Source organism: Podarcis erhardii, assembly GCF_964252035.2.
Source record: "Podarcis erhardii genome assembly, chromosome: 15".
Taxonomy (NCBI): domain Eukaryota; kingdom Metazoa; phylum Chordata; class Lepidosauria; order Squamata; family Lacertidae; genus Podarcis; species Podarcis erhardii.
Window position 1 is genome coordinate 26,051,504 of NC_138505.1, and position 27,913 is coordinate 26,079,416.

The 27,913-nt window shown below is 48.3% G+C and overlaps 1 protein-coding gene across 1 annotated transcript; it reads left to right on the top strand.

Annotated features, from left to right (window-relative positions):
* The first annotated feature begins 5,235 nt into the window (after positions 1-5,235).
* Positions 5,236-26,767, top strand: PRODH (proline dehydrogenase 1). Its single transcript, XM_081841906.1, has 14 exons — positions 5,236-5,589; positions 7,565-7,773; positions 12,178-12,212; positions 13,396-13,539; positions 15,177-15,241; positions 15,376-15,492; positions 17,515-17,594; positions 19,683-19,764; positions 22,177-22,269; positions 23,416-23,562; positions 23,996-24,171; positions 24,792-24,890; positions 25,037-25,125; positions 26,119-26,767. The coding sequence occupies exons 1-14, from the start codon at positions 5,257-5,259 to the stop codon at positions 26,310-26,312; spliced, it is 1,863 nt and encodes a 620-aa protein (XP_081698032.1). The 5' UTR covers positions 5,236-5,256; the 3' UTR covers positions 26,313-26,767.
* The last annotated feature ends 1,146 nt before the right edge of the window (positions 26,768-27,913 follow it).

Here is a 27,913-nt window from a genome sequence, read left to right on the forward strand (position 1 = left end):
CTAGCAGAGGGAGATGTCACGCTTCTCGTCACAGGGATGCACATTTAGAAATTTAACACTGCATTTCTGAAGCACCAGGGTTGGTTAATGAATCATGGTGTTTCGCTGAAAGTTCAATATGCTTTGCATCACGTTATCTGCACGGCCCTTTATACTGGGGTGCGGAAACCTCAGGCTTAGGAGTCAAAATCGTCCAGACCCCTCTGTCTGGCCTTCAGCATGCTCTGTTTAGGCCACAGTCTAAAACAACAGACAGCGATACCTCTGGTTGCAAACGGGATCCGTTCCGGAGCCCCGTTCGCAACATGAGCAGAACGCAAACTGTGCGTGCCGCGATTTGCCGCTTCTGAGTATGCGCATGACGTCATTTTGAGCATCTGTGCATGCGCGAGCAGCGAAACTCGGAAGTAACCCTTTCCAGTACTTCCAGGTCGCCAAGGGACGCAACCTGAAAACGCTCAACCTGAAGCAAACGCAACACAAGGTGTGACTGTACACCTGTCATATGCAGCATGAGGTGAGCAGGAAAAGGTAAGTACCTTGGTTCTCAAACTTAATCCGTTCCAGGACTCCTTTCGATTCCCGAAACCATTCAAAAACCAAGGTGTGGCTTCCGATTGGCTGCAGGAGCTTCCTGCACTTAATCAGAAGCCACATAGGACGTTCAGCTTCCAAAAAATGTTTGCAAACCAGAACACTTACTTCCGGGTTTGCAGAGTTCGGGAGCCAATTTGTTCAGGAGCCAAGCCGTTTGAGTACCAAATCATGCCTTGCAAATCAACAACCAGGAGCCTCCATGTGCACTCCTGGTCATATTGGGTGTTTCATATTGTATTTTTATGTTGTGAACCACCCTGAGATCTATGGATGAAGGGTGGTATACAATTTTAATAAATTAATGATGGTGGTGGTGATGGAAACCCACCATGGATCCTTGCAGTGTACCCCTAATTATAATCAGTGCTTATTTTCTAAAAACATGTTTAGGGGTACTCTCATTTTCCTACTCATATTGAAATACTGCCCCTCAATGAGGCCAAACTTAGATTCACTACATGTTTAGGGGTATGCATACCCCTGCATCCCCCCAGAAAAAAGCACTGATTATAATTATATAGATTTTGACCTATAAAGCCTTAAACAGCTCAGGACAGCAATACCTCAAGGACCACCTCTCCCCATATGAACCTACCCGGACCCTGAGATCATCTTCTGAGGCCCCATGAGAGGTCCAGAGGGTGGCAACATGAGAACAGGCCTTCTCTGCAATGGCTCCCTGTTTGTGGCATGCTCTCCCCAGGGAGGCTCACTAGACACCTTCATTACATGTCTTTAGGCACCAGGCAGAAACGTTATTCTTCAACCAGGCCTTTGGCTGATTAATATTCTACAGTATTTTAAATGGGGGGGGAGGGGTTAGTGTTTTGTTGCTTCTGTTTTGACTACAGTGGTACTACCTCGGGTTACAGACGCTTCAGGTTACAGAAGCTTCAGGTTACAGACTCAGTTAACCCAGAAATAGTACCTCGGGTTAAGAACTTTGCTTCAGGATGAGAACAGAAATCGCGCACCAGCGGCGCAGCAGCCCCATTAGCTAAAGTGGTACCTCAGGTTAAGAACAGTTTCAGGTTAAGAACACACCTCCAGAACAAATTAAGTTCTTAACCCGAGGTACCACTGTATTTATTTGTGCTTTCATCTTGTGTTTTTATCTTGTGTTCTACCCTGAGATATTTTGATGAAGGGCTGTATATAAATCTAATGATGATGATGATGAAGTTCTTAACCCGAGGTACCACTGTATTTATTTGTGCTTTCATCTTGTGTTTTTATCTTGTGAAGTGCCCTGAGATATTTTGATGAAGGGCTGTATATAAATTTAATGATGAAGAAGAAGAAGAAGAAGAAGAAGGAGGAGGGAAGAAGAAAAGTCACATATGGATGTGCCAATATGCAGCAGGTGGACTTGAAAGAATCAAGGCTGAAATTGGTGGGGCGGTGCTTCTATTTGCCCTCATGAACCAGAGTTGACTAACACCTTTTTTTTTTTATCTCCCGTCTGGCATGATTGTTTACTCCATTCTCTGGAACCAAGCAGTCTGAAGGGCTTTTGTCTGCTTAATAGGGTCAAGGCTGGACATGACACCTTTTCCAGACCAGACTTCAAAATGGTCTATATTGATTCTCTGTTGAGATGACCTAACCGAGTTGCTTCACAGAATGACCTTCAGATTACGCCAATGCAAAGAGATTTCCCCCCTTATCTCCTCTCCACCTCCCCAGGGTGTTGCGATACCAGAGTCAGGAGCACAGATAACCTCCTGCTGAAATATGCCTGCATTTCCTTTTGGCGGCTCTGACACTGGGGCAGGCAGGGAAGGTAGCAATGGCAGTGGGGGGAGAAGCTAAGAGGAGAGTTAACCTGTGGAACTCCCTCCCACAGGAGGCAGTGATGGCCGACAACCTGGATGCCTTTAAAAGAGGATTAGACAAATTCTTTTTTATATATAATATTTTTTATTAATTGTAACATATAAATTATAAAATGTACCACAAAACTTGTCACTTATACAATCTTTTTAGACTTCCATCAGCACCTCTGATGATCCACCATTTTAACCACTTCTTATGCATTTCTTAACTTTATATTGCCTTTCCATCTCTTAACAAATCATCCTCCCCCTTGTCCATTTTTACAATACTTCTAATAATACTCCTCACAAAACTTCTTGCAACCCTACAAACGTCATCTGTACTTCACAATTAGTTTTCAAATAGTCCGTAAATTTACTCCAGTCTTCCGTGAATTTCTGGTCCCGCCGGTTTCGAATCCTTCCTGTTAGTTTATCTAATTCTGCATAGTCCATTAACTTCATCCTCCATTCTTCAATCGTCGGTAACTCTTCTTGCTTCCATTTTTGGGCCAATAATATTCTTGCTGCTGTTATTGCATATAAAAAGAGCTTACCTGAGGATTAGACAAATTCATGGAGGGGAGGGCTACGGATGGCTACCAGCCACCATGGCTATGCTCAGTCTCCACAGCAGAAGGCAGACATGCTTCTTAATAACAGGTGCTGGGAGACACAGGAGGAGAGAGTGCTCTTGTGAATCCCGCTTGCAGGTTTCCCACAGGGATTTCATTGGCCACCAGGAGGCTAGACTAGATGGCAGGGGTGTAGCGTGGAGGGCCCAGAGAGGCTGTGGCCCCAGGTGCCTTAAATTGCCTTAAGGTCAGCCTTGACGAGACTGTGCAGGGGTTAGATCTTGGTTGTATCTACGTCTCAAGTCCAGTGTTCCGCTTGTACAATGGCTAACAAGATGTCCCAATGGGAAGCCCATGAGCAAGACTTGAGTACTGTTGGGCAGTGAGAGGCAGCACAGCCAGGCCAGGTCAGTGAGGGGCCCTTGTGGGAGACTGGGGGCCTTGGTCAGAGCCCAACCTGGTCAGCTGCTGGTGGCAAGGCCATATGAATGAAATAGCATTTATGAGGGTGCCTAGGGGTTCCATCCTCTCCCCCATGCTTTTTAATATCTATATGAAGCCGCTGGGAGAGATCATCAGGGGGTTTGGGCTGGGTGTTCATCAGTATGCAGATGACACCCAGCTCTACCTCTCCTTTAAATCAGAACCAGTGAAGGCGGTGAAGGTCCTGTGTGAGTGCCTGGAGGCGGTTGGAGGATGGATGGTGGCTAACAGATTGAGGTTGAATCCTGACAAGACAGAAGTACTGTTTTTGAGGGGCAGGGGGCAGGTGGGTGGGGGCGATTCCCTGGTCCTGAGTGGGGTAACTGTGCCCCCTGAAGGACCAGGTGCACAGCCTGGGAGACATTTTGGACTCACAGCTGTCCATGGAGGCGCAGGTCAATTCTGTGTCCAGGGCGGCTGTTTACTAGCTCCACCTGGTATGCAGGCTAAGACCTTACCTGCCTACTGTCTCGCCAGAGTGGTGAATGCTCTAGTTATCTCCCGCTTGGACTACTGCAATGCGCTCTACGTGGGGCTACCTTTGAAGGTGACCCGGAAAGTGCAATTAATCCAGAATGTGGCAGCTAGACTGGTGACTGGGACTGGCCGCCGGGACCACATAACACCGGTCCTAAGAGATCTGCATTGGCTCCCAGTACGTTTCCGAGCACAATTCAAAGTGTTGGTGCTGACCTTTAAAGCCCTAAATGGCTTCGGTCCAGTATACCTGAAGAAGCGTCTCCACCTCCATCGTTCTGGCCGGACACTGAGATCCAGCGCCGAGGGCCTGATGGCGGTTCCCTCACTGCGAGAAGTGAGGTTACAGGGAACCAGACAGAGGGCCTTCTCAGTAGTGGCACCCACCCTGTCGAACACGCTCCCTTCAGATGTGAAGGAAATAAGCAGCTATCCTATCTTTAAAAGACATCTGTACTATTTTTAACATTTGATTGAAAGCCGCCCAGAGTGGCTGGGGAATAAATAATAAATTAATAATTAATAATAATAACCTAAATTACAAGTCACCAGTGTGGTGTAGTGGTTAGAGTGTGGGACTAAGACCTGAGAGAGAGCTGGTTTCAAATCCCCACTTGGTTAGGCAGCTCACTGGGTAACCCTGGGCCAGTCGCTGCCTCTCAGGGCAACTCAGCCTCACAAGGTTTGCTGTTGGGATTAAATGAGGAGGGGGAGAAGAATGTAGGCCACCTTGAGCTCTTTCCTTGAATAAAAAAGGTGGGACACACACAGAGACTACATTTATTATTAGAAAACAAAACAGTCCCTACCCACAGGCTCTCGATTCAGTAGACATGTTACAAAAGGAAAAGGGACCGCGGAGGGAAGAGGAAAGCAAACATCAGAGCAGCAGCTCCTTCCCTGGTCCATAGATAGAGCAAAGTGTTGCCAATCCTTTCCTATGAGGCAGGGATGCAGTTTCCCAGGTGGGTGACGACGTCCTGGCAGATGCCAGAGGCGAGTCTGCTTGGGATCCGGTCCTAAAGCTACGCATTCTAATCCATATTCACGTGAAGCGCAGCAAACGTCAAGCGGGTCTGTTGCGCTACAGAAGGCTCGCGGTGGGCGTGGTCTCGCGGAGGGGCGAGTCTCCTATAACCAATAAGGAAGCTGCCCGGTGGGCAACCAGAAGCGAGTGGGCGCGGCACCGAAGGGCGGTGTGTCCCCCAAGCGTGCGCTCCAGCCAATGGAAGGGCGCGGTGGGCGTGGCCAGAGGACGACGGAGCCTATTTAAACTCGCCGGGGCTCTGGCGCCGTCTTTTACAGCAGCCATGGCCGGGCGTTGTCGCACCTCCAAAGGCGCGTTGTTAGCGCTGCGCGCAGCCCAGTCCTTCGCCTCGCGGAGCTGTCCGCGTTCTGCCACGGCCGCTGCTCCGGCGCCGGCACCTGCGGAGCAGCCTTTGGCTGACCCTGCCCAGCCGCCCCCAGCCTCATCCTCCGGTGCGCGCCTCCAGCAGCCGCCGACTCCGCTGCCTCCGCCCCCCGCGGTGGACTTCGCGGACGCGCAAGAGGCTTTCCGGAGCAAGAGCAGCGGCGAGCTGGCCCGGGGGCTCCTGGTGCTCGGCCTCTGCTCGCTCGAGCCGCTGGTGGAGCACGGCGACAAGGTGAGGAGGCGGTCGAGCGCGGGGCGCCGCGCAGGATACGCGCTCCGTTGCTTTCGCTTTCCTTTCATCTCTTTACAGTATTATTCATTTCTTTCTCCGCTCTCTTTTCGTCAAATCCATTCTTTTTCTCTTTCTTTCTTTTTCTCTCACCCTTTCCTTCCATTTCAGTTTCTTCTTTCTTTCTTTCTTTCTTTCTTTCTTTCTCCTTCCTTCCTTCCTTCTTTCTTTCCGTAGGAGCCAACTTCTAGGGACCGAGGTCCCTTCAGCCCCCCCCCATTAAATATCTGAAGCGGCTGTGCAACCCCAGAGATGGTGGGCATTGCCATTTATCTAGTGTACATGTGCCACATCTTGTGATCGATTATACGGGGCGAGCCTTACCTGCTCCCCCCCCCCCCATATTTTATTCAAGTTGTCACCCCTGCTTCCTTCTCCATCTTTTGTTCCCTTTCTCTCCTTCCCATTGCCAGCCACTCTCCTTGTGTGTGATGCCTCTCACACAAAGGCTGTTGCCAAGAGAACCTGCTTGCCCTTTGATGCTCCATAAGGAATGGTAGGGTAGAGGGTAGGGAGACCGACAGTAGGTGGCGCCAGAGCCAATTGCAGGTAGAGCCCCTCTTGGGCTCCTTGTAAGTTAAAAGGAAGGTGGGGTGGTGGCAGCTGAGACTGGTGGGACAGCACCTGCATTTGCCCTACCGGAGCAGCCTCCAGTGGCAAGTGTGGTATAGTGGGAGACCAGGGTTCAATTCCCCACTTGGCCATGAAGCTTAGGGTATCAGCCTTCCCCTGTCAGCATAACCTACCTCACAGGGTTGTTGTGAGGATAAAATGAGGCGGGGGAGAACCATGTCCAGTTCTGGGCACCAGTTCTGGGCACCACAGTTCAAGAAGGACACTGACAAACTGGAACGTGTCCAGAGGAGGGCAAGCAAAATGGTCAAAGGCCTGGAAACGATGTCTTATGAGGAACGGCTAAGGGAGCTGGGCATGTTTAGCCTGGAGAAGAGGAGGTTAAGGGGTGATATGATAGCCATGTTCAAATATATAAAAGGATGTCACCTAGAGGAGGGAGAAAGGTTGTTTTCTGCTGCTCCAGAGAAGCCGACACGGAGCAATGGATCCAAACTACAAGAAAGAAGATTCCACCTAAACATTAGGAAGAACTTCCTGACAGTAAGAGCTGTTCGACAGTGGAATTTGCTGCCAAGGAGTGTGGTGGAGTCTCCTTCTTTGGAGGTCTTTAAGCAGAGGCTTGACAACCATATCTCAGGAGTGCTCTGATGGTGTTTCCTGCTTGGCAGGGGGTTGGACTCAATGGCCCTTGGGGTCTCTTCCAACTCTATGATTCTATGTTTGCCGCCTTGAGCTCCTTGGAGGAAAGGGTGGGATACAAATGCAATAAGACGTGTCCCAAGTTGCCTTGTTAGAAGCGGACAATGGGGAACAATAAAAACCCTGAATGTTGTAGGTTTATATTAAAATACATGTCTTTGTTCAAAGCATTTGACCTTTCCTTTCAGTCCCTGCCCCCACCCAACCCCATTGAGTGGCTTACAAATGCATAAAAGCTGTGCAGCTCCTTTCCCTAGGGTTTATGATCTAAAAAGTCATGACACAAAAAGAAAAGTGGATGAGGAGGACAGAGGAGCACATGCAGACAGGGGCAGCAAATTCCTTGATTTTGCAATGTTATTTGGAAAAAAAAAGTCCTGAAAATGTATTGTTTTTTTCTTCCTGAGCAGTTGTGAAGTAATGCTATCTGCTCTTGCCCTGACCTGTGTGCAAGTGAAAAAGCTAGATGGCTTACATGTCAGTTTTTGTGAAAATAAATGCTCGTGGAAGCCGCCAGCCCTGCTGTGGCTGCAGCCCCAATGACTCCTAATACGCCTTCGAAAGCTTAGCAGGGCCCTTTTTAGAGCAAAGTTGCCTTTCTGCTTCCTCCTCCATTTTAACCCCCTGACTCTGCGTCCTACAGCTGATGAGCTTCAGCCGGAAGCTGTTGGGCCAGTGGCTCTTTGAGAAGCTGATGAAACTGACCTTCTACGGGCAGTTTGTGGCCGGCGAGGACCAAGAGGCCATCAAGCCTCTCATCCGGCGCTACAGCGCCTGCGGCGTGGGCTCCGTGCTGGACTACAGCGTGGAAGAGGACCTGACCACCGAGGAGGCTGAGAAGAAGGAACTGGAGTGAGTGAGAGGCTACTTTGTGGCGGCTCAGCTGGAGGGGTGTTTGTGTGTGGCTGGGCTCAAGCCACTTACTATGTCACAAGGGGAGCTTCCTTCCTTGGGCGTGTTGCATTGCATGAGAAGGAAATGTGAGAGGGAGGAGGCTGAGGGCAGGCAAGCAGCGAGGTCTTGGCTTTGCATGAGCGAGGTGTGTGTGTCCTTGGTTGGGGGGAAGAAGTGGCTTATGTAATTTCCAAGTGTTGACTTGCTTGCAAGGGATAGGTCAGCCGCTTTGCTCTGTCACCTTTGCTGAAAGATAGGAGTGGTTTTGGCGGGTGGTTTCCCCAGCTGCAGGCAGCTGCAACGGGTTGAAACTGCCCCACAGCAAGGAGGAGGACCGGTTTGGGGGGATGTTTAGCCGAAGACAGGCTGAGTGATGAAAGAATCCAGGTGGTGTGCATGTTTGGGGCTGCGCAGGGGACAGTGCCGGAAGAGAGATCCACAAGTCAACTATTTCAGCAATGTGCAACGGCCAAGTTCATACCTACCCCTTTCTTCCTGCTCCCTTTCCTGTGCGTGGTCTCTCTCGGCAAACTTATCTTCCTTGCAAACATATCTCGAGGCTTCAGGCAGGGTGGAGAGGGAAATGAATACGCTTTGCGTGGATTGTTTTTGGAAACACAAGCCATGCCAAAGAGATGATTGACAGGAGAGCTTAAAACAGGGGTGTGCCGTAGCTCGGTGATACGACATCTGCTCTGTGCATAGAAAGTCTCCCGTTCAGTCCCCGGCATCTCCAGGTTACAAGGCTAGACATGTCTCCTGCCTGAAACCTTGAGAGAGGGGCTGCCGGTCAGTGTAGGCAGTGCTGAGCTCAATGGATGAGTAGTCTGTACGGTGGTACCTTGGTTCTCAAACTTACTCCATTCCGGGAGTCCGTTTGACTCCTGAAACCATTCGAAAACCAAGGTACGGCTTCCGAAAAACATTCACAAACCGGAACACTTCTGGGTTTGCGGTGTTCGGGAGCTGATTTGTTCGACAGCTAAGCCGTTCGAGAACCAAGGTACCACTGTATAGCGGGGGGGGGGGGGCGGTAAGAGCACTTGCTTAGTGTGCAAGTTCAATCCTTGCCATTCTCAGGTATGTTTGCTCAGTGCCTGAAACTAGAGCACAGCTTTCCGTACTTTTCAGATGTGCATCATTTTGCGACACAGCAATTCGGTTTTCCTAGCAAACCAGAGCTTAAACTTACCCTTTTCCAGCCCCGAGAGGAGCGCAGGGAGTGTTTGCATGACACGGCTACATGCTGCAGCTGACGCATAGTTTGGAAAGCTCTGGGCTGTCCCACAGAAGATGTTTTCTTCTTCTTTTTTTCATTTTCTATAACCAAATCACAAAAAAAGAAAAACAAAAATAAACAACACACACCAAAGAAAAAACATCAACCAAAACAAAACACATGAACAAACCAGAAGACAGACATTAATTAACAACAAATAACGGTTGACTTCCCTCCATCTCGGTTTTGGGTTATGTAAATATTAAATCCATTCTGCAGTTTTTCATTTTATATCGTCTACACATCGCAAGGGTTATATTAAACCTACTGTGATTTTTATATCTCTAGAATTTGTTTCCATATATGTTATGAATTTGGTCCAATCGTCAATAAGCTTTGTACCTTTTTGCTGTCTGATATTCTGCGTCATTTTTGCCAATTCTATATATTCAAATAATTTAATTTGCCAATCTTTAATGGTCGGGATATTTGGGGTTTTCTGATGCTCCCAGAGGGGAGGGCATAAACCAGTAGATTCAAATGGCAAGACAGGAGGCTGTCGTTCGGGATATTTTTCTGGCACTCAAAGCTGTGTGGCAGTGAAAAGGACTACCTTGGACTCTCCTATAAACAGAGAGGTCGGATGGCCACCTGTCAGAGATTCTTCAGCTGTGGTTCCCACCTTGCAAGGGCTTGGGCTTGGGGGTCTCTTGGGGTCCCTACCAGCTCTCTGAGGCTATGAACCCAGTTCCCATAGCTGTTTGGCAGGAGGCCATGGTGAAACCAAAGCTGCCTTTGCGTCACAAGGTGGATTGTTCTCTCTCTGCTTGGTACGCAATGTGCAACTTGGGGCTTGCCAAAAGGAGGGGAGGAAATCCAAACACTCGGGCAGCGTGATTGGATGGGGGCAAGCCTCCCCTTTCCTTTGGTCTGCTGATAGGAAGGCGGGTCCCTTATGCAAACAGAGCAGCTGCCTGTAACATGTGCAGAGGCTGAGTGAGAGCCCCTGCTGGGGAGCCTGTGGGGAGGGGAAAGGTTGCAGCTTTTGGGACATTTTGGTTTATGGGAAAGGCAAGTAAGAGGCAGCAGGAGAGGAGTTTATAAAATCATGCATGCCATGGAGGAAGTGGATAGAGAAAAGCTTTTTCTCCCTCTCTAGAACCTGGACACCCGTAAGGAAGGTGAATCCTGGAATTGTAGAATTGGAAGGGACCCTGTGGGTCATCTAGTCCAACCCCCTGCAGTGCAGGAATCTTTCACCCAGTGTGGGACTCGAACCCACAACCCTAGATTTCGAGTGTCATGCTCTACCAGCTGAGCTATCCCAGATTCAGGACAAATAAAAGTAAGGACTTCTTAATGCGCTGCATAGTTGAACTGCGGAACTCCCTGCCACAGGAGGCAGTGACAGCCACCAGCTTGTTGGCTTTCAGAGGATTGGACAAATTCAGGGAGGCTGAGGCAATTGATGGCTACTGTGTGCTACTGCACAGTTTTTAAAATGGGGCATGGCATGGAGAGCACATAGGGATAAGTTTTTCTCCCTCTGTCCTTCCCATTCATCCCCACCTAAAATCCTTCCTGCTGGTCAGTATAGACCAGTGTTCCCCAAACTTTGGGCTCCAGCTGTTTTTTTGACTACAGCTCCCATCATCCCTAGCTAGCAAGACCAGTGGTCAGGGATGATGGGAATTGTAGTCCAAAACCAGCTGCGGGCCCAAGTTAGGGAAAAACTGGTCTAGGCAATACTGAGACGGGCTAGCGGTTTGTCACAGACTCTCAGTATAAGGCTGCTTAGTGTCAGCTGCTGGGGAATGAACCCAAGACGTTTTGTGTTCAGAGTTTGTGCTCTTTCACTAAACTACTCCATGTTGCCTTACTAAAGTTTGCTCTAAAATCTGCCTCCCTTCCTCTTCTCCCACCCTCCGAAATTCCCTTCTGCTTAGATACAAGCTTATGAGCACAGCCAGCCTCGCTAATCCTTGTCACAGGGGCAACCTTACAATAATGGAACAGGTCAGGTTTCTGCCGAGTGCTTGGGTTGCAAACTCCCTGTAAGGCAGGCTTCCATCCAGTGAACTTGTGTTTGCTGGTTCCTTTAACTCTTTCCTGCTGTTTCATAACTGCAGCCCCCCCCCCCTCCTGTCGTTCTGGAATTCGTTCTGCAGAGTGGAAAAGCTGGCTGCGAGCACATGGAATCCCAGACACTTGGGAACTTTTGTGCTTGAGCAAGCAGGAGAAAAGTTAAATGGGGATGGGGAAGAGTTGTCATTTTGTTTGCAAAGCCTAGATGAGTGACCATGCTTGATTTTAGTGGGCTGTATCTAGCATTCTCTGTCCACAAATTGCACCATGGGGCAGCAGCGTTTAGAAACTGCACAGCAGAGGAGTTCAGTGCACAAACTGTGCAACAGCTGATTCTTATTGTGCAATCCTATAGCCTGGGCTATACGATTGCAACTCAAATGTAGCAGCTCAGAGCATGCTAGATTTGCATGTTGCTGATGACCTTGGTTAGGCACTTGTGGCTTTCACTGACAGCAGCATGCTGGCTGCTCCCACACCAAGCCTGGAGTGTGTAAAGCCTGCCTGCACCCTCCCATACATGGCTTGGCTGGACTTGCTATTTGCAGTGACTCATCAGTCGCCTGGGGCGAATCTGTAAAGAACAGGGGCGAGCACACTTCAGGCTTGCAGGATTTATTACGTTATTGTTTCATTGGAACCACAAGGTCCTCCAAGCACAAGTGGATGAGAAGTGATCTGAGAGCTGTGTACTCAGTCCCATCGTGCAAAAATCCACTCTTGGATTTCCCATCAAGCTTTATTAATCTCAGCAGGCTAATTTAGAAAAGGGGTGAAGGAAGCCACCTTCTTGCTAATGTTCAATAGGCTTTTGCCAGCCTAGCTCCCTCTGGATGCTGTCAGACTACAGTTCCCATCATCCCTGACCATCAGCCGTGCTGGCTGGGGCTGATGGGAACTGGAGTCCAACATCTGGAAGAGGCAGCAGATTAGCTGGGGGGAGGGAGGCTGCGTTTAAACAACTGGGTGTCAGAAATGTGCTGCAAGCCACACAGAGACCTACCATTTCCCTGCCTCTGGTTGCTGAAATAAGGCTTGTGTTCATCTTCTCGTTTCAGCTCCTGTACCTCTGCATTTGAGAAGGAGACTGGCAGTAAGTAAAGCAGCTTTCATGTTTCTAGTCCTTAGTGTTTGCCTTCTCTTCCTCCCCCTGCCAAGTGTCTTGATTCTCCAGATCGCTCCCTCCACCCCCCGGGGTCTTCATTAATGTGAATTTTTCCCATGGCAGAAAAATGGAACAACCTCGTTTTTGTATTTCCTTTGGGGTAGAGCAGGCATAGGCAAACTCGGCCCTCCAGGTGTTTTGGGACTACAACTCCCATCATCCCTAGCTAACATGACCAGTGGTCAGGGATGATGGGAATTGTAGTCTCAAAACATCTGGAAGGCCGGGTTTGCCTATGCCTGGTGTAGAGGAATCTCCTTTTAATTGGGCGACCCGAAGGCCAACGAAAACCACACAGCCATTTTATTTACTAAAATAAAGGTCTATCTAGCTAGGTAGTATCTGCACTGATTGGCAGAGGCAGCCCAGGACTTTTTGGCAAGTGGAGCAGCTATTCCGCCACCAAACGAAGGCCTTTCACTATATTGAGTTGCACCATTGGTCTCTCGAGCTCAGCATCGTCTCCTCTGGTAGCATCTGTCCAGGGTTCAAGCAGGGAGTTTCTTCCCAGGCCTTGTTGTTGTTCCACTGCATCTTTTTCAGTAGTCCATGTTTTATGTACGGTAACTCGTAAGTCCATCGTGCCTGCTGCATTACAAGTGTTATTGCAATCCTGCTAATGTTTTCATCTGCTCACAGTGGTCTGCTTGATAAATTATAAAATTTCTCCATTCTTTCTTGAAATTTTGGTCTTCTTGGTTCCTGAGCCTTTCTGGTCAGTTTTGCCATTTCAGCCTAGTCCAACAGCATCAAAGTGATTTCTTGGCAGCTGCTTCATTCCAGAAATTGTCCTAAGGTCCCAGTGTAGATTGCAGCAGAAAACACAGCTATACATCTATTTAAAACAACTAACAACCCTAAGACTAAGAGGGGGGTGCTAGGAATGTATACCTCAAGTGTCAAAGAGGCCTAGAAAGGAACTGGTGCAGCTATTTTCAAACAGGGAGATATATGAAATCCAAATGGAACCCCAGTCTGTAATCCAGTGGCTGCATTTTGGACCAGCTGAAGTTTCCAAGTTGTCTTCAAGTGCAGCCCCACGTAGAGCTCATTGCAGTAGTCTACTTGCTCTCACTTCCTGTCCTGTCTCTCTCTCTTCCCCCCACCCCAGAACAAAGAGAGAAGCGCTATAGTGTGCACCGCAAGTTTGGCGACCGGCGGGATGGGGTCATCAGCGCCCGCACCTACTTCTATGCGGATGAAGCCAAATGTGACCGGCACATGGACACCTTCCTGCGATGCATCGAGGCTTCTGGTAGGCAGGATAAGCCCCTCTGGGAAACAGTAACATAATAAATCCTGCACCGACTCTTGCAGCAGCCTAGTTGGACAGCCAACGGGTTGCTTGGGGAAATGAGCCAGAAATCAAATTTGCTATACAGTGGTGCCCCGCAAGACGAATGCCTCACAAGACGAAAAACCCGCTAGACGAAAGGGTTTTCCGTTTTTCGAGGTGCTTCGCAAGATGAATTTCCCTATGGGCTTGCTTCGCAAGACGAAAACGTCTTGCGAGTTTTTTCCCTTTTTACCCCCTTTTTCTAAGCCGCTAAGCCACTAATAGCCGCTAATCCGCTAAGCCGCTAATAGGGATGCTTCGCAAGACGAAAAAACCGCTAGACGAAGAGACTCGCAGAACGGATTATTTTCGTCTTGCGAGGCACCACTGTATTATGGTGTAAACTCCACTTCATATCAGCCATGCTTGAGTTACCTGTATGAGAGCCAAGGAGTTGATTTTTTTCACGTCACAGTAAACCGTGGTTTGCTCTTCCCAGTGAACAAGCAGTGTGTAAGCACACATAGCTGATTCACACCTACCTTGCACCAGGAGCACCAAACAAGCCCTGGTTTAGGATGTAGTGATCAGATGGGATTACTATGAGGAATTATAAAATATGCATCGAGCCATTGTGTCCACGATGAAAGCATTGCGTTGACTGGGTTCGATTCATTGACAATAGTTTCTGATCAAATCCCACAAGCTTCTGCATCTCTGATTTCTCTACACCTGACAGACACGTATAAGCATTCTGAAACACAGGCCAGTTGCTTCATCAGGCATCCTCAGTGCATAAAGGTAGTAGGTTACTTTGATGTAGTTTGTTAATCTTAGGGCCAGGAAATAGTTTCACATGGAGGTGATAAAGATGCCTAATCTTTCCCTACCATCCTTTTTCTCCTGTTTATTGCTGTTTATGACCTCCAGAATTTCCTAAAAGCATTCCTCCTTGCTTCCTCTTTTATTTACTCTGAACTACATATGCATGCTCAAGTAGGAAATAAGTTTCTTTGTAGTTAGAAGAATTTCTTCTGATCTGATTTTGTCCCACGTGGGGTTTTGAAATGCTCAGAGGAAATCTGATTGGTTCTTATGAACACTGTGTAAAAAGTTCTTTTGTGAATAAAACGATCTGGGCCAGGGGGTGGAGAGAGGGATTATTATTGGCACCCCTCCCAGAGTCTTGCTGGTCAAGCCTTGTGTGTATTCTGTTAATCAGAGTCCAATCCTTCCTTTGCTTTGGGAACGCCACATAGGAGGCATGCAAACAGCTGAGATAGGGTTGCCTGTGGTTGCTCCAGCTGCGGCTGCCTTGGAGCCCCCAGAGAGCTGGCTAACGTTGAATGTGGCTCGCTCTCCACAAAACGGCTAGCCGCCTCTGCAATAAACACAGCATCTTAGTAATTGTGATACACAAAGCAGCCCAATGTGATGTCGTGGCTAAAAGCAGCCGATATGGACTACCGGACTCTGGATTTTAATCTCGGCCTGGCCTGGCCTACCTCTTAGGGTTGTTTTGAGGACGAAATGCAGGCTACCCCCACAGGGTGCTGCCTGCATCTTCATGGAGGAAGGGGCAAAGAGGGTGACCATGTTTTGCCTTTTTTTGGCAGGTGGCAGTTCGGAAGATGGCTTTTCTGCCATTAAGCTGACAGCACTGGGGAGGCCTCAGTTCCTGGTAAGCAGAACCGACAAAATGTGCATGTGAAATTCTGCAGTTCCGATTTTTTCCCTGGAAAGGCCACATTGAAGATGCCGGCACATAAGTGACACGCTCCTCTCTCTCCCTCCCTCTTCTGCTCCTTTTTCCAGCTTCAGTTCTCAGAGGTGCTGGTGAAATGGAGGCGATTTTTCCACCAGCTGGCCGCCGACCAGGGCAAAGTGGGTCTGGCTGCCCTGGAGACCAAGCTGGAGGTGGAGAAGCTGCAGGTGAGTTTTGGTGCTCTGGTGGGATGGTTGGGGGGGCAGCGGGGGCTGATGGAGTTTCTTCCACAGGACCCTGCCTCATTTCTCTGCGGTTAAGAAAGGGGGCTGAGATCAGGGGCAGCATTTGGGCTCCAAAATCCAGCCTTCACTGCTCCTCCGGAAAGGTACTAGGCCAGGCTTCCCCCAGCCCTGGTGCCCTGCAGATGTTGTTGGACTACAACTCCCATCAGCCCCCAGGCAGCACAGCCATTTTGGACTACAGCTCCCATCAGCCCCCAGCCGGTATTGTGCTGCTTCCATCAGCCCTGGCATCATGCAGCCATGTGAAGCTGGGGCTGGTGGGAGTTGTAGTCCAAGACATCTAGAGGGCCTCAGGTTGCAGAAAAGACCTGTTCACGCTTGAACCTCTGATTCATTCATTTATTAGGTCAGTTGGTTAGAGTGTGGTGATGATAACGCCAAGGTTTCAGGTTCGATCCCCGTATGGGACAGCCGCATATTCCTGCATTGCAGGGGGTTGGACTAGATGATCCTCAGGGTTCCCTCCATCTCTACAATTCTGTGATTCTATTGGCTTGGTTGATCAGGCAGCCCGTCACTGGAGGATCCCAGGGCGGAGCATGCAAGTGCCACATGGCAAATAACTGGGCACCAAGCAAAATACAATAAACATTATTCATTTTTTTTAAAGCCAAAACATTTAAAACCAAAATGTTAAAAACACTAAGAAAAAGCATGCACATACACACACACACACACACTTTCCAGGTTTGTACACTTCACTGATTATACAATCAATTTGACAATTCAAAACTTGACTTCCTTCCCCCTCTTTCTGGGGCTCCTTAAATTTATTTTTAATATCTTCTGCATATCCAAATTAACTTAATTTGCTCATTTATTCATATTTAAATATTTACTCTTATGAAACTGCAGGTTATTACAATAATCCTGCCAATGTTCTTATCTGTTTACAATTTATCCGTAAATATTCAATAAACCATTTCCCATTCTTTTATAAAAAGTTTGTTACCTTGATTTCTTATTCTCCCGGTAAGCTTCACCATTTCTGCATAATCCATAAGTTTTTGTATCCATTATTCCTTTGCTGGGATAAAGCATGCTTGAACCTGAAACAAGCTGAGGTCCCCTTACCTAGAGTAGATGGATTTTTGATGCCTTATTAGTTCCAGTAGCAAAATCATACCTCCGTGCGTAGAAGCAGCATATCGCTGAAAACTTGATTATGGGAGGGTGTGAGGAGTTTTCAGCTGCCATGCGCCATCTGTAGTATTTTCCTGGAGGCGCCTGTTAGATAGAAACAAGAGCCTGAACTATAGTAAACCTTTGGGTGTGATTTGGTAGGGGGTTCATTCCTCTTCTGTAAAAGGAGCAGAGGGGGGAGGCAGGAGAGACTATTTCTGGAATTCACCCCTGGCTTTCACATTCCTGTCTTGGTGCGCAAAGCTGTGGTGAGTCTCTGGTGAAAGAGGGAGCTCTTCTGGGGCTCAGAAGATCTGCAGCAAAACCCTTCCGGCTCTCTTCGTTGTTCAAAGCCAACTTGGTTTTGAGAAGCTGTGTCTGTTCCCTGCTCGAAAGTCCACACCTGCAAAGCCGCTCTTAGCACCATGTGCGAGGGAGAAGGTTTGAGGGGACGGTGAGGGGAGATAAATTTATGACACAGGACTTGGGAGATGCTTGAATTATTTCCAACCCAGCTGGGTTGCTCAGTCAACCCACTGAAATTATCTTCAGTGGGTATCTGAGTAAGGCTGACATCAGATAGAACCTTGTAAGTTTCAGAAGTGGTGTCTTGTTTTTGTTTTTCCTCCTCCCTCCTCAATCCTTTTTCCTTTTGTGTTGTGTCTTCCCCCCGTGTTCCTCTTTTTTTAAACGATTGCAAGCCTGATCATGGATCTTGTCAAGCTATTCTGGAATCCCTTTCGGGGAGCGATAAACAGCATAACAATGTCTTAAATATTCATAATTAACCATTAAAATGGGTTCGTTTTGGTTTCTTGGCAGGAAGCACTGGCCAAGCTGGGGGTTGCCACTAAGGCGGAGAGTCAGCACTGGTTCACAGGCGAGAAGCTGGGCGTGTCAGGGTAAGCCCCCTTGCTTCTGAGTCCAAGGAACAAGACTATGGTGGTGGCTTTTTAGAGCAGTGGGGAGGACAACACACATGTTGGGGAATCGGCTGGGCTGTTTCTGGGGCAGTGGGGAATGGCTGGCACGTCTGGGGACATTAACACAAAGGGGTTAGAACGAATCTTGAAAATGTCAGCACAAGGGTAGGGACCTACTGTATTTTTCGTTCTGTAAGACGCACCAGACCATAAGACGCACCTAGTTTTTGGAGGAGGAAAACAAGAAAAAAAATATTCTGAATCTCAGAAGCCAGAACAACAAGAGGGATCGCTTCGCAGCGAAAGCAGTGATCCCTCTTGCTGTTCTGGCTTCTGGGATAGCTGTGCAGCCTGCATTCGCTCCATAAGACGAACACACATTTCCCCTTACAGCGGTAACTCGGGTTACAGACGCTTCAGGTTACAAACGCTTCAGGTTACAGACTCTGCTAATCCAGAAATATTACCTCGGGTTAAGAACTTTGCTTCAGGATAAGAACAGAAATCATGCTCTGGTGGCACGGCAGCAGCAGGAGGCCCCATTAGCTAAAGTGGTGCTTCAGGTTAAGAACGGACCTCTGGAACGAATTAAGTACTTGGCCTGAGGTACCACTGTACTTTTTAGGAGGGGAAAAGTGAGTCTTATAGAACAAAAAATATGGTAATATAGAACATGCAGAGTTTCTTTCTATCATGTGGTCCATCCAGCTCAGTATTGTCAACACTGTCTGGCAGCAGCCCTCCAGGGTTTCATGCAGGGAGTCTCGCCCAGCCCTACCGAGAGATTCCAGGAATTGAACCTGCATTCAAAGCTCTGCCACTGAGCCATGGTCCCCATGTGGACTTCCAGGTGCTACCGGACACCAACTCGCATCTTCCCTGACTGTGTGCTATCAGTGCTGATAGGAGCTGGAGTCCATCAGGGTCCCTATGATTCCCTACCCTTGAATTTTAGGCTTTGCTTTTCTAATGAAAATAAAGCCCTATCACATATGATGAATTCCAGCTGCAAAAATCCAGAGCCCTCCTTCCTTGAGGGTGGATTTAGGCATCTTGGTGTCTGGGAAGGGCACATCCCTGCATGAGCTTCTGAGGTTGGGTGAGGCTCCTGTTCCCCATTCTGGCTGGGGTGGGTTGTAGCTCGGGTACAGAGCCACCGCCTTGCATGCAGAAGGTCCCAGGTTCCATCCCCAGGTAGGGCTGGAAGAGACTCCTGCCTGAAAATCTCTCTGCACAGCCACTGCTGCCTGTCAGAGTGGACAGTACTGAACTAGGTGGCCCCAATGGACTGACACTTAAGGTCCAGCTTCCTATGTCTGCAGAGAAGGACCATAACTTGGAGGTAGAGCATCGGTTTTGTGTGCAGAAGGTCTAGCAAAGACTCCCTGTGTGAAAATCTGGAGAGCTGCTGCCAGTCAGTGCGGGCAACACTTAGCTCGAGTGACCAATAGTCTGGCACTGAGGTCCAGCTCTGAGGGCCTTCTGGTGGCTCCCTCACTGCGAAAAGCAAAATTGCAGGGAACTAGGCAGAGGGCCTTCTCGGTAGTGGTGTCCTCCCTGTGGAATGCCCTCCCATCAAATGTCAAGGAAATAAACAACTCTCTGACTTTTAGAAGACATCTGAAGGCAGCTCTGTTTAGGGAAGTTTTAATGTTTGATGAATTGTTGTACAGTGGTACCTCGGGTTAAGTACTTAATTCGTTCCAGAGGTCTGTTCTTAACCTGAAACTGTTCTTAACCTGAAGCACCACTTTAGCTAATGGGGCCTCCTGCTGCTGCCACACCGCTGGAACACGATTTCTGTTCTCATCCTGAAGCAAAGTTCTTAACCCGAGGTACTATTTTTGGGTTAGCGGAGTCCGTAACCTGAAGCGTATGTAACCTGAAGCGTATGTAACCCAAGGTACCACTGTATTTTTAATATTTTGCTGTAAGCTGCCCAGAGTGGCCAGGGCTACCCAGTCAGATGGACTGCATGTAAATAATAAAATTATTGTTGTTAAGTTACCTGCCTTTCAAAGCCTGGTCCTGCAACAGTTCCCTTCTCTTTCTTCCCTTCACCCCCAGAACAGTGGACCTGCTCGACTGGAACAGCCTAATTGATTCCCGGACAGAGATCTCCAAACTCTTGCTTACTCCAAACATTAAGGTAAATGGCTTGCAAGGAGGGGCAGGGGGAGACATACATAGGTCTCTCAGGGTGCTGGAAAAAGTAACCCTTCCTGTCATCTTCTCCACTATCAAAATGAAAGTAGCGAGATCCTTGGGGCACCTGAAATGATTGACAGAGTTGGAGCGTCTCCCCCTCTGAGGAAAGTTTGCAGTGTTTGGGGATGTTTCCCAAACGTGGGTCTCCAGCTGTTTTTGAACTACAGTTCCCATCATCCCTGACCACTGGTCCTGCTAGCTAGGGCTGCTGGGAGTTGTAGTCCAAAAACAGCTGGAGACCCAAGTTTGGGAATAGCTTGTTTAGAGAAAAGACTAGGAAGAGGCAAACATATAATGTATGGCACAGAGGAAGTGGATAGAGAAAAGGTTTTTCTGTGTTTTAATTTGCAGGAAGCCACCCAGAGTGGCTAGGGTAACCCAGTCAGATGGGCGGTATATAAATTATTATTTTGGACTCCAGCTTCTGTCAGTCCTTATCATATGCCATAAGTGGCTGAGGCTTAATCCAAAGTAGCTGAGGACCAGTTGGTTGGCCAAGGATGCACTAGATCTGCCTATGCATGTTAACAGACATCCAGTTTCTATATCACCAGCTGTGCCTTAATCTCTCCCCTCCAGCCGAGGGAGAAACCAGGTTGGGTAACAGCTATCTGCAGCATTGCTGATCCCAGAGCTAGTGCCTAGCTGGCGCCCTCTTTTGGCTGCAAAGCACATTATCAGTTCCTTAAAGGTAAAGGGACCCCTGACCATTAGGTCCAGTCGTGGCCGACTCTGGGATTGCGGTGCTCATCTCGCTTTATTAGCCAAGGGAGCCGGCATACAGCTTCCAGGTCATGTGGCCAGCATGACTAAGCCGCTTCTGGCGAACCAGAGCAGCGCACGGAAACACTGTTTACCTTCCTGCCAAAGCGGTACCTATTTATCTACTTGCACTGGCATGCTTTCGAACTGCTAGGTTGGCAGGAGCAGGGACAGAGCAACAGGAGCTCACCCCGTCACAGGGATTCGAACCACCAACCTTCTGATTGGCAAGCCCTAGGCTCTGTGGTTTAGATCACAGCGCCACCTGCATCCCTAATCAGTTGCTTAGTTGCTCTTTATTATTGCTATTGTCTTTGATATATTAATTGCCTTCTGATAACTTTTAAAAGACAAAAATGGCACATAGTTTGAAAGCAAGACAAAAACCCTAACAAGTTGAACGATTGTAGACCCATTTATCCAGCTGGGAAATCCTGTTGGATCAAGTCTTCAGTTGCTTCTGGAAAGTGCAGATAGTTATCCAATTACCTATGGGATGTTGTTAATAATAGTAATAAAAATAAATGTATGTATGTATTATTTATATTATTTATATGCCAGCCATCTGACTGGGTTGCCCCAGCCACTCTGTGGCTTCCAGCAAATTACAAAACCACTTTTCTTTTATTTAGTACTACTACAGTCGTACCTTGGAAGGCAAACGGAATCCATTCCGGAAGTCCGTTCAACTTCCAAAACGTTCAAAAACTAAATCACGGCTTCTGATTGGCTGCAGGAAGGTCCTGCAGCCAATTAGAAGCTGTGGAAGCCCCATCAGACATTCGGGTTCCAAAAGAATGTTCACAAACTGCAACAATCACTTCCAGGTTTGTGGCATTCGGGAGCCAAAACGTCTGAGTTCCAAGGAGTTCGGGATCCAAGGTACAACTGTGCTTAATATTTTATTATTAATAATAATGCATACATACTGCTGTCTCACAATACTTCAGGGTGGTGTACAGGGTCGTAAAGATATTTAAAAGCAATGCAAAGCAGTCCCAAAATTAAATTGGCTGCTCAGAGGAGATTTTAGACAACTGCATTAAAAAATCTTCAAGAGATGCAAGCGAGGAGTGTGCCTTTGCTAAAAGAGTGTTCAACAACACTGGACTGGCAAAACCAGATACCCAACTTGTGGCCAAGACCAGCCAGGCCTTTGTAACACAAGGAGCAATTAGCTATGTTGCTCCAGATCATGTCCGTGTTCATGCTGGGATATACAAGGGTTCCTTAGTGTATCCTGGTTCCAAAAAATTGTGCTATATGATTGCATCTTACACTCATTTAACCTGAGCAATTTCAGCCTTGCACGGTTGAAATTGCACAGATTAATCCCATGCAAGGTGGAGCACTTAAAAGCTTTTTGGGTTTTCCAATGGTTTGAGTAAACGTGTTTTCACTTCCAGTGCTACAATTCTATGAATCCTGATACCTTTTTTAAAAAATCGCTTTATTCAGAACCTTGACACAGTGGCAGAGTGATTTGCTGCCATGTAGAATCCTCTTTCTGTGGGGACAATGAGTATCCCCTGCCCTCCCATCCCCCCAAACAAAATCTGCCCCACATCCTCAGTGTCTTCCTTTCTTCCAGACAGGGCAGCTGGAGCCACTTCTCTCTCGCTTCACTGAGGAGGAAGAGCGCCAGATGAAGCGAATGCTGCAAAGGATGGACGTTCTCGCCAAGGTAAGAATTTGGGGAGGATTTTTCATCGCTTTTTTCTCTTCTTCCTGGGTCAGAGAGAGAGAGATGGGCTGTTTGGGTGAGGTGGAGAAGCTGGCATCCATTAAAAATAGCACATAGCCCACAAAAATGGAAAGATGAAGTAGTTCCCGCCAAAGAAGAATAGATAGGTAAAGGACTATGCTGAAATCAGCCAAGTTAACAGCTAGTGTGGTGTAATGGTTAAGAGCGGTGGACTCGTATTCTGGTGAACCGGGTTCGCTTCCCCGTTCCTCCACATGCAGCTGCTGGGTGACCGTGGGCCAGTGACACTTCTCTGAAGTCTCTCAGCCCCACTCACCTCACAGAGTGTTTGTTATGGGGGAGGAAGGGAAAGGAGAATGTTAGCCGCTTTGAGACTCCTTTGGGTAGTGATAAAGTGGGATATCAAATCCAAACTCTTCTAAAATAAGAGAACTTAACGGCGATTGCTTTATGGAAGAATGGAAGCCTTTATCAGCCTGTTTAAATATTACAGGATGATGAATTCACGAACAGGATTTGAACTAGGGGCGACAGAAGGAATGAGAGATTGTTGTGGTGTTACGATATAAAAGAGGAAAGATAGGGTGTAGTAAACAGGAGGAATTAAAAAAAAAACACCGTGGAAAATGGAATGGGAAGTCGACAAAACGAAAGAAAAAATTATGATGTCTGTGTGAAGTTTTTGGAAATTTAATTATACATATATATACACACACACACACCTATCAATCTACAGTGGTACCTCGGGTTACATACGCTTCAGGTTACAGATTCTGCTAACCCAGAAATATTACCTCTGGTTAAGAACTTTGCTTCAGGATGAGAACAGAAATCGTGCAGCGGCAGCAGGAGGCCCCGTTAGCTAAAGTGGTGCTTCAGGTTAAGAATAGTTTCAGGTTAAGAACCAGACCTCCAGAATGAATGAAATTCTTAACCCAAGGTACCACTGTATTTATCTATCTAATAGCATGTGGCCCCTGAAATTTGCTCAGAAGGGGAATGCGGCCCCGGGCCAGAAAGGTTCCACCATCTCTGACAGTGGCTTTGGTCAGGTAGCAGAAAACCGACCTCTGGCGATGTCCTCTGTGCTGCTGTGACTCACTCCACCACCTTGCTTGTTTCCAGAAAGCTGTAGAGACGGGCGTGAGGCTGATGGTGGATGCTGAGCAGACCTACTTCCAGCCAGCCATCAGCCGCCTCACCCTGGAGATGCAGCGGAAGTTCAACCGGGAGAGAGCCTCCGTCTTCAACACCTACCAGTGCTACTTGAAGGTGAGGTGCCAGGCCAGGAGTGGGTTCGAGGGGGCTTGCTTTTGCACACACAACATGGTGGGGGTTGGGGGTGGGCATCCTCAGGATCCGTGCAAGGTTGTGGCCAATGCAGGAGATTCTGTGTGGCAGACCCTGAAACTCTGGAGAACCGCTGCCAGTCTGTGTAGGCACCACTAGGGTAGAGGGACCCAATGGCCTGAATCAGTTTAAAGGAGCTTTGTTCTTTGATTGGGAACTATGAGGACCAGAATCTTAGCTCAGTGGTTGAGCACCTGCTTTGCATGCAGATGGTCCCGGGTTCAATCCCCAGCCTGAAACCTTGGGAGAGCTGCTGCCAGTCAGTGTGGGCAATACTGAATGTACTGATTGTAGGCAAAGTGGTTGGTCTGACTCAGCGTCAGGTATCGTCTCTGTATTGCCTCCCTGTGAGCAGGATGCTTACGACACAGTGACGGTGGACGTGGAGCTCTCACGCCGGGAAGGCTGGCACTTTGGTGCCAAGCTGGTGAGAGGCGCCTACATGGAGCAGGAGCGCAGCCGGGCAGCAGAAGTGGGCTACGAAGATCCAATCAATCCGACTTACCAAGCGACCAGCGAGATGTACCACAGGTGGGCCTGTTGCTCAGTGGCAGAGGATTTGCCGTTCCAATGCTCGCTTTCCTCTTCCCTCCACAATCCTTTTTCCTTTTATGCTTTGCTTATTATTTTGTTCATTCCCCACTGGCGTCTCCAGCTGGGCATATCATCTGCCTGAAACCCCAGAGAGCTGCTGCCAGTCAGTGTAGACAGTACGGGGCTAGATGGATCTGAGTCAGTATAAGGCAGTTTCCTATTTGATTCAGCTCTTTTTTGAACCATGTGGACTAGAATCTTATTTTTAGGGAAAGGGCTGAGGCTCAGCAGTAGAGCACCAACTTTGCATGCAGGCAGCCCTAGGTTCAGTCTCAAATGGCGCCTCCAGGTTGGGCTGGGAATGTCTCCTCCCTGTAGCTCTGGAGAGCCACTGCCAGCCAGTGCAGGCAGTACTGAACTAGATGTACCCCAACGGTCTGTGGAAATGCAGCTTCTGGTGTTACTGTGACTTGAATCTTCAGATTTTTGAGAGCCACAGGAGGGAAAAGGCAGGCTCATGAGCAATGGCATGATTTCCAATCCCCTCTTGCAGGGGGGTTGGACTAGATGACCCTTGGAGTTCCCTTCCAACTCCACAATACTGTGATTCCTTGCAGATGCCTGGATTACATCCTCGAGGAGATCCGGCACAGCCGTAAGGCCAACGTGATGGTGGCTTCCCACAACAAAGACACAGTCAAGTTCACACTTCGCAGGTACTGGGGATTTGGGGGGGGGGGGACACACACATTGTAGCCCCTGTGTCTCTTGGCAGCTGGGTGCCTCCCTTGCCAGCAAAGCCTCTCGAAGGGGCAGCATTTTGCATAGACCTTAATTGCCCCTCTTCCCTTCCCTTATGCAGGATGGCAGATCTCGGAATCCACCCTTCAGAGAACAAGATCTACTTTGGGCAGCTCCTGGGCATGTGTGACCAAATCACCTTCCCTCTTGGTAAGTGAGCATGTGTGTATTCACGACCCCCAAGTTAGAGAACTGTCACTGTGAACCAAGGGTTCCCCTAAACCAGAGCTTTTTTTCAGCCGGAACTTGCCAGAACTGAGTTCCGGCACCTTTCAGGCAGGTGCCACTGCCATTATTTCTACATTAAAGTCATACCTCAGAAGTCGAACAGAATCCGTTCCAGAGGTCTGTTCGACTTCCAAGATGTTCAAAAACCAAAGCACGGCTTCCGATTGGCTGCAGAAAGCTCCTGCAGCCAATCAGAAGCCCCGTCAGACGTTCGGCTTCCAAAAGAATGTTCGAAAACCGGAACACTCACTTCCAGGCTTCGATAGTTCAGGAGCTGGAATGTTCGACTGCCAAGGTGCAGTCTGTATTTGGGAGCCAAGGTGCAACTGTATTTCTTGTATATCATTTCTGGTAAATCAGCTTCTTTGAATTGTACTGTGAAAACTTCAATACAGTGGTACCTCGGATTACATATGCTTCAGGTTACAGACTCCACTAACCCAGAAATAGTACCTTGGGTTAAGAACTTTGCTTCAGGATGAAAACAGAAATCGCACAGCGGTGGCACAGCAGCAGTGGGAGGCCCCATTAGCTAAAGTGGTACCTCAGGTTAAGAACAGTTTCAGGTTAAGAAAGGACCTCCAGAACGAATTAAGTTCTTAACCCGAGGTACCACTGTATTTTTTCTCTCCAAGAAATGGAAGGAATGAGCAACCTACCAACTTAAAAAAAAAAATAATTGAAAAAATAGAGTTTACACACATAACTTTGCAAACCCCTGATACCCAGCTTGTGGGGCAAAAGTCTGGCAAGCCTGATGAGGCTCGCAGGATGCCAGTTCCACACCCTTGCCTTAAGCACAGAATGCAGCGTTCCTGAAGCTCTGTTTGTCCTTGAATCTGCTCATCCAGCACTGTGGATGGGCCTGTACTGAGGTCTTGTGCCTGCGCCAACTCTCATTCTTTTGTTCTTCAGGTCAGGCGGGGTACCCTGTGTACAAGTACGTTCCTTACGGGCCCGTCAACGAAGTCCTCCCTTACCTTTCCCGGAGAGCCCAGGAGAATCAAGGCTTCATGGCAAGAGCCAAGGAGGAGCAGGACCTGCTCTGGATGGAGCTGAAGAGGCGGCTGTTTGCAGGAACCCTTCTCTCCACCCCAGCTTTGCCGTAGACTTGCCATCCGGGTCCCACTTCCTTGGGGAGGTGGGTTAGGGTAGAACCGTTGGTGCAAAGGTGTCCCAGCAGGGCAAAGAAGGCTTGAAAGTATCCAGTGCCATTTTGCCGTTCTTTAAAAAAAACAATGTGACTGTGCTGTCCCAGTTGGCAGTGGACCATACAGCAGTCCAAGTGTGTAGTATGCTGGGATTGTACATGAGAGGAGCGGGTGAACTTTGTAGAGTGGGAAGGGAACCCCCCTTGCCATGCAGGTACTGAAGTTTCTGTTCCGGCACCAAGGTGCCCTGCCTTTTGCCCTTTGATGGATTGAGAGTGTTTACGTGTATGTGGGAATGTAGGGAGGTAAGAAGGATCAGCTCTGAGTACCACTCGCCACTTCTGGGTTAACCGTAGGCTCTGTAGCACCTAAGATGGAGATGGTTGTCGCTCAATAAAATTAACTCGACTAAAGTTTCTTCTGTCTGTTGCAATGTTAACATTGTGGGCGTTGGTGGGGAAAGGACTCCCAGCCCTCCTGAATGTGAGCCCAGGCTTTGACAGGGCTGGTGTGCAAATCCAGTCTCACACACATCCCTGTCTCCATGCCTCTGTACAGCAGTTCCAGAGCATGGGCAGAAAGCAGCAGAATAGCTGGATGCGTGGACTGCAATTCCTGTGCTGGGTTCAAAGAGGTACACTCGGAGGCAGCAGAATTCATCAGTAATAGTTCAGGTAAAAGGTAAAGGACCCCGGGATGGTTAAATCCAGTCAAAGGCAACTATGGGGTTGCGGCACTCATCTCGCTTTCAGGCCGAGGGAGCTGGTGTTTGTCCACAGACAGCTTTCTAAGTCATATGGCCAGCATGACTAAACCACTTCTTGTGCAACGGAACACTGTGATGGAAACCAGAGCGCATGGAAACACCATTTACGTTCCTGCCGCAGTGGTGCCTATTTATCTACTTACACTGGTGTGCTTTCAAACTGCTAGGTTGGCAGGAGCTGGGACAGAGCAACGGGAGCTCACACCATCGCAGGGATTCAAACCACTGACCTTCTGAACGGCAAACTCAAGAGGCTCAGTGGTTTAGACCACAGCGCCACCCACATCCCTATAGTAATAGTCCTATTACTATAAGCGTAAAAGGTCTTACTGGATCTTCCCAGTAAGGTACAAAACCTCAACTCAAGAGTGCACCCTGCTACAAAAGTAAAACATGATAGACATAGAAAAGAATACAGAACTGCCCAGTGGTAGATTACCTTGCCTTTAAGCATTGACCTTGAGTCTCACAGACTAAGCAGATAAACAGTGGCTGCAAGCATTTTTTGAGAAAGTTTTGCATCCATAAAACTCAAACCTCAACAGGTTTATCCCAGGAGAACTACAGCAATCAGTGGCTACTAGTCACAGTCACTATATTCTGCCTGTACTGTCGGTGTGCAGTAAAGGCTGGTTGGGAATCTCAAGTGGAGAAAGCACTTTTGTACTTATGTACATAAGAAGAGACTGCTGGATCAGGCTAATGGCTCATCTAGTCCAAAATCCTGTTCTCACAGTAGCCAAGCAGATCCCTGTGGGAAACCCACAAGCAAGGCTTGAGCACAACTGTCCCC

Excerpts from the sequence above, each read along its gene's own strand:
- PRODH (XM_081841906.1), top strand. The coding sequence starts at position 5,257 with ATGGCCGGGCGTTGTCGCACCTCCAAAGGCGCGTTGTTAGCGCTGCGC. Across the intron at positions 5,590-7,564 it reads TGGTGGAGCACGGCGACAAG|CTGATGAGCTTCAGCCGGAA; the intron begins GTGAGGAGGCGG and ends TGCGTCCTACAG. Across the intron at positions 24,172-24,791 it reads ACCAGCGAGATGTACCACAG|ATGCCTGGATTACATCCTCG; the intron begins GTGGGCCTGTTG and ends GATTCCTTGCAG.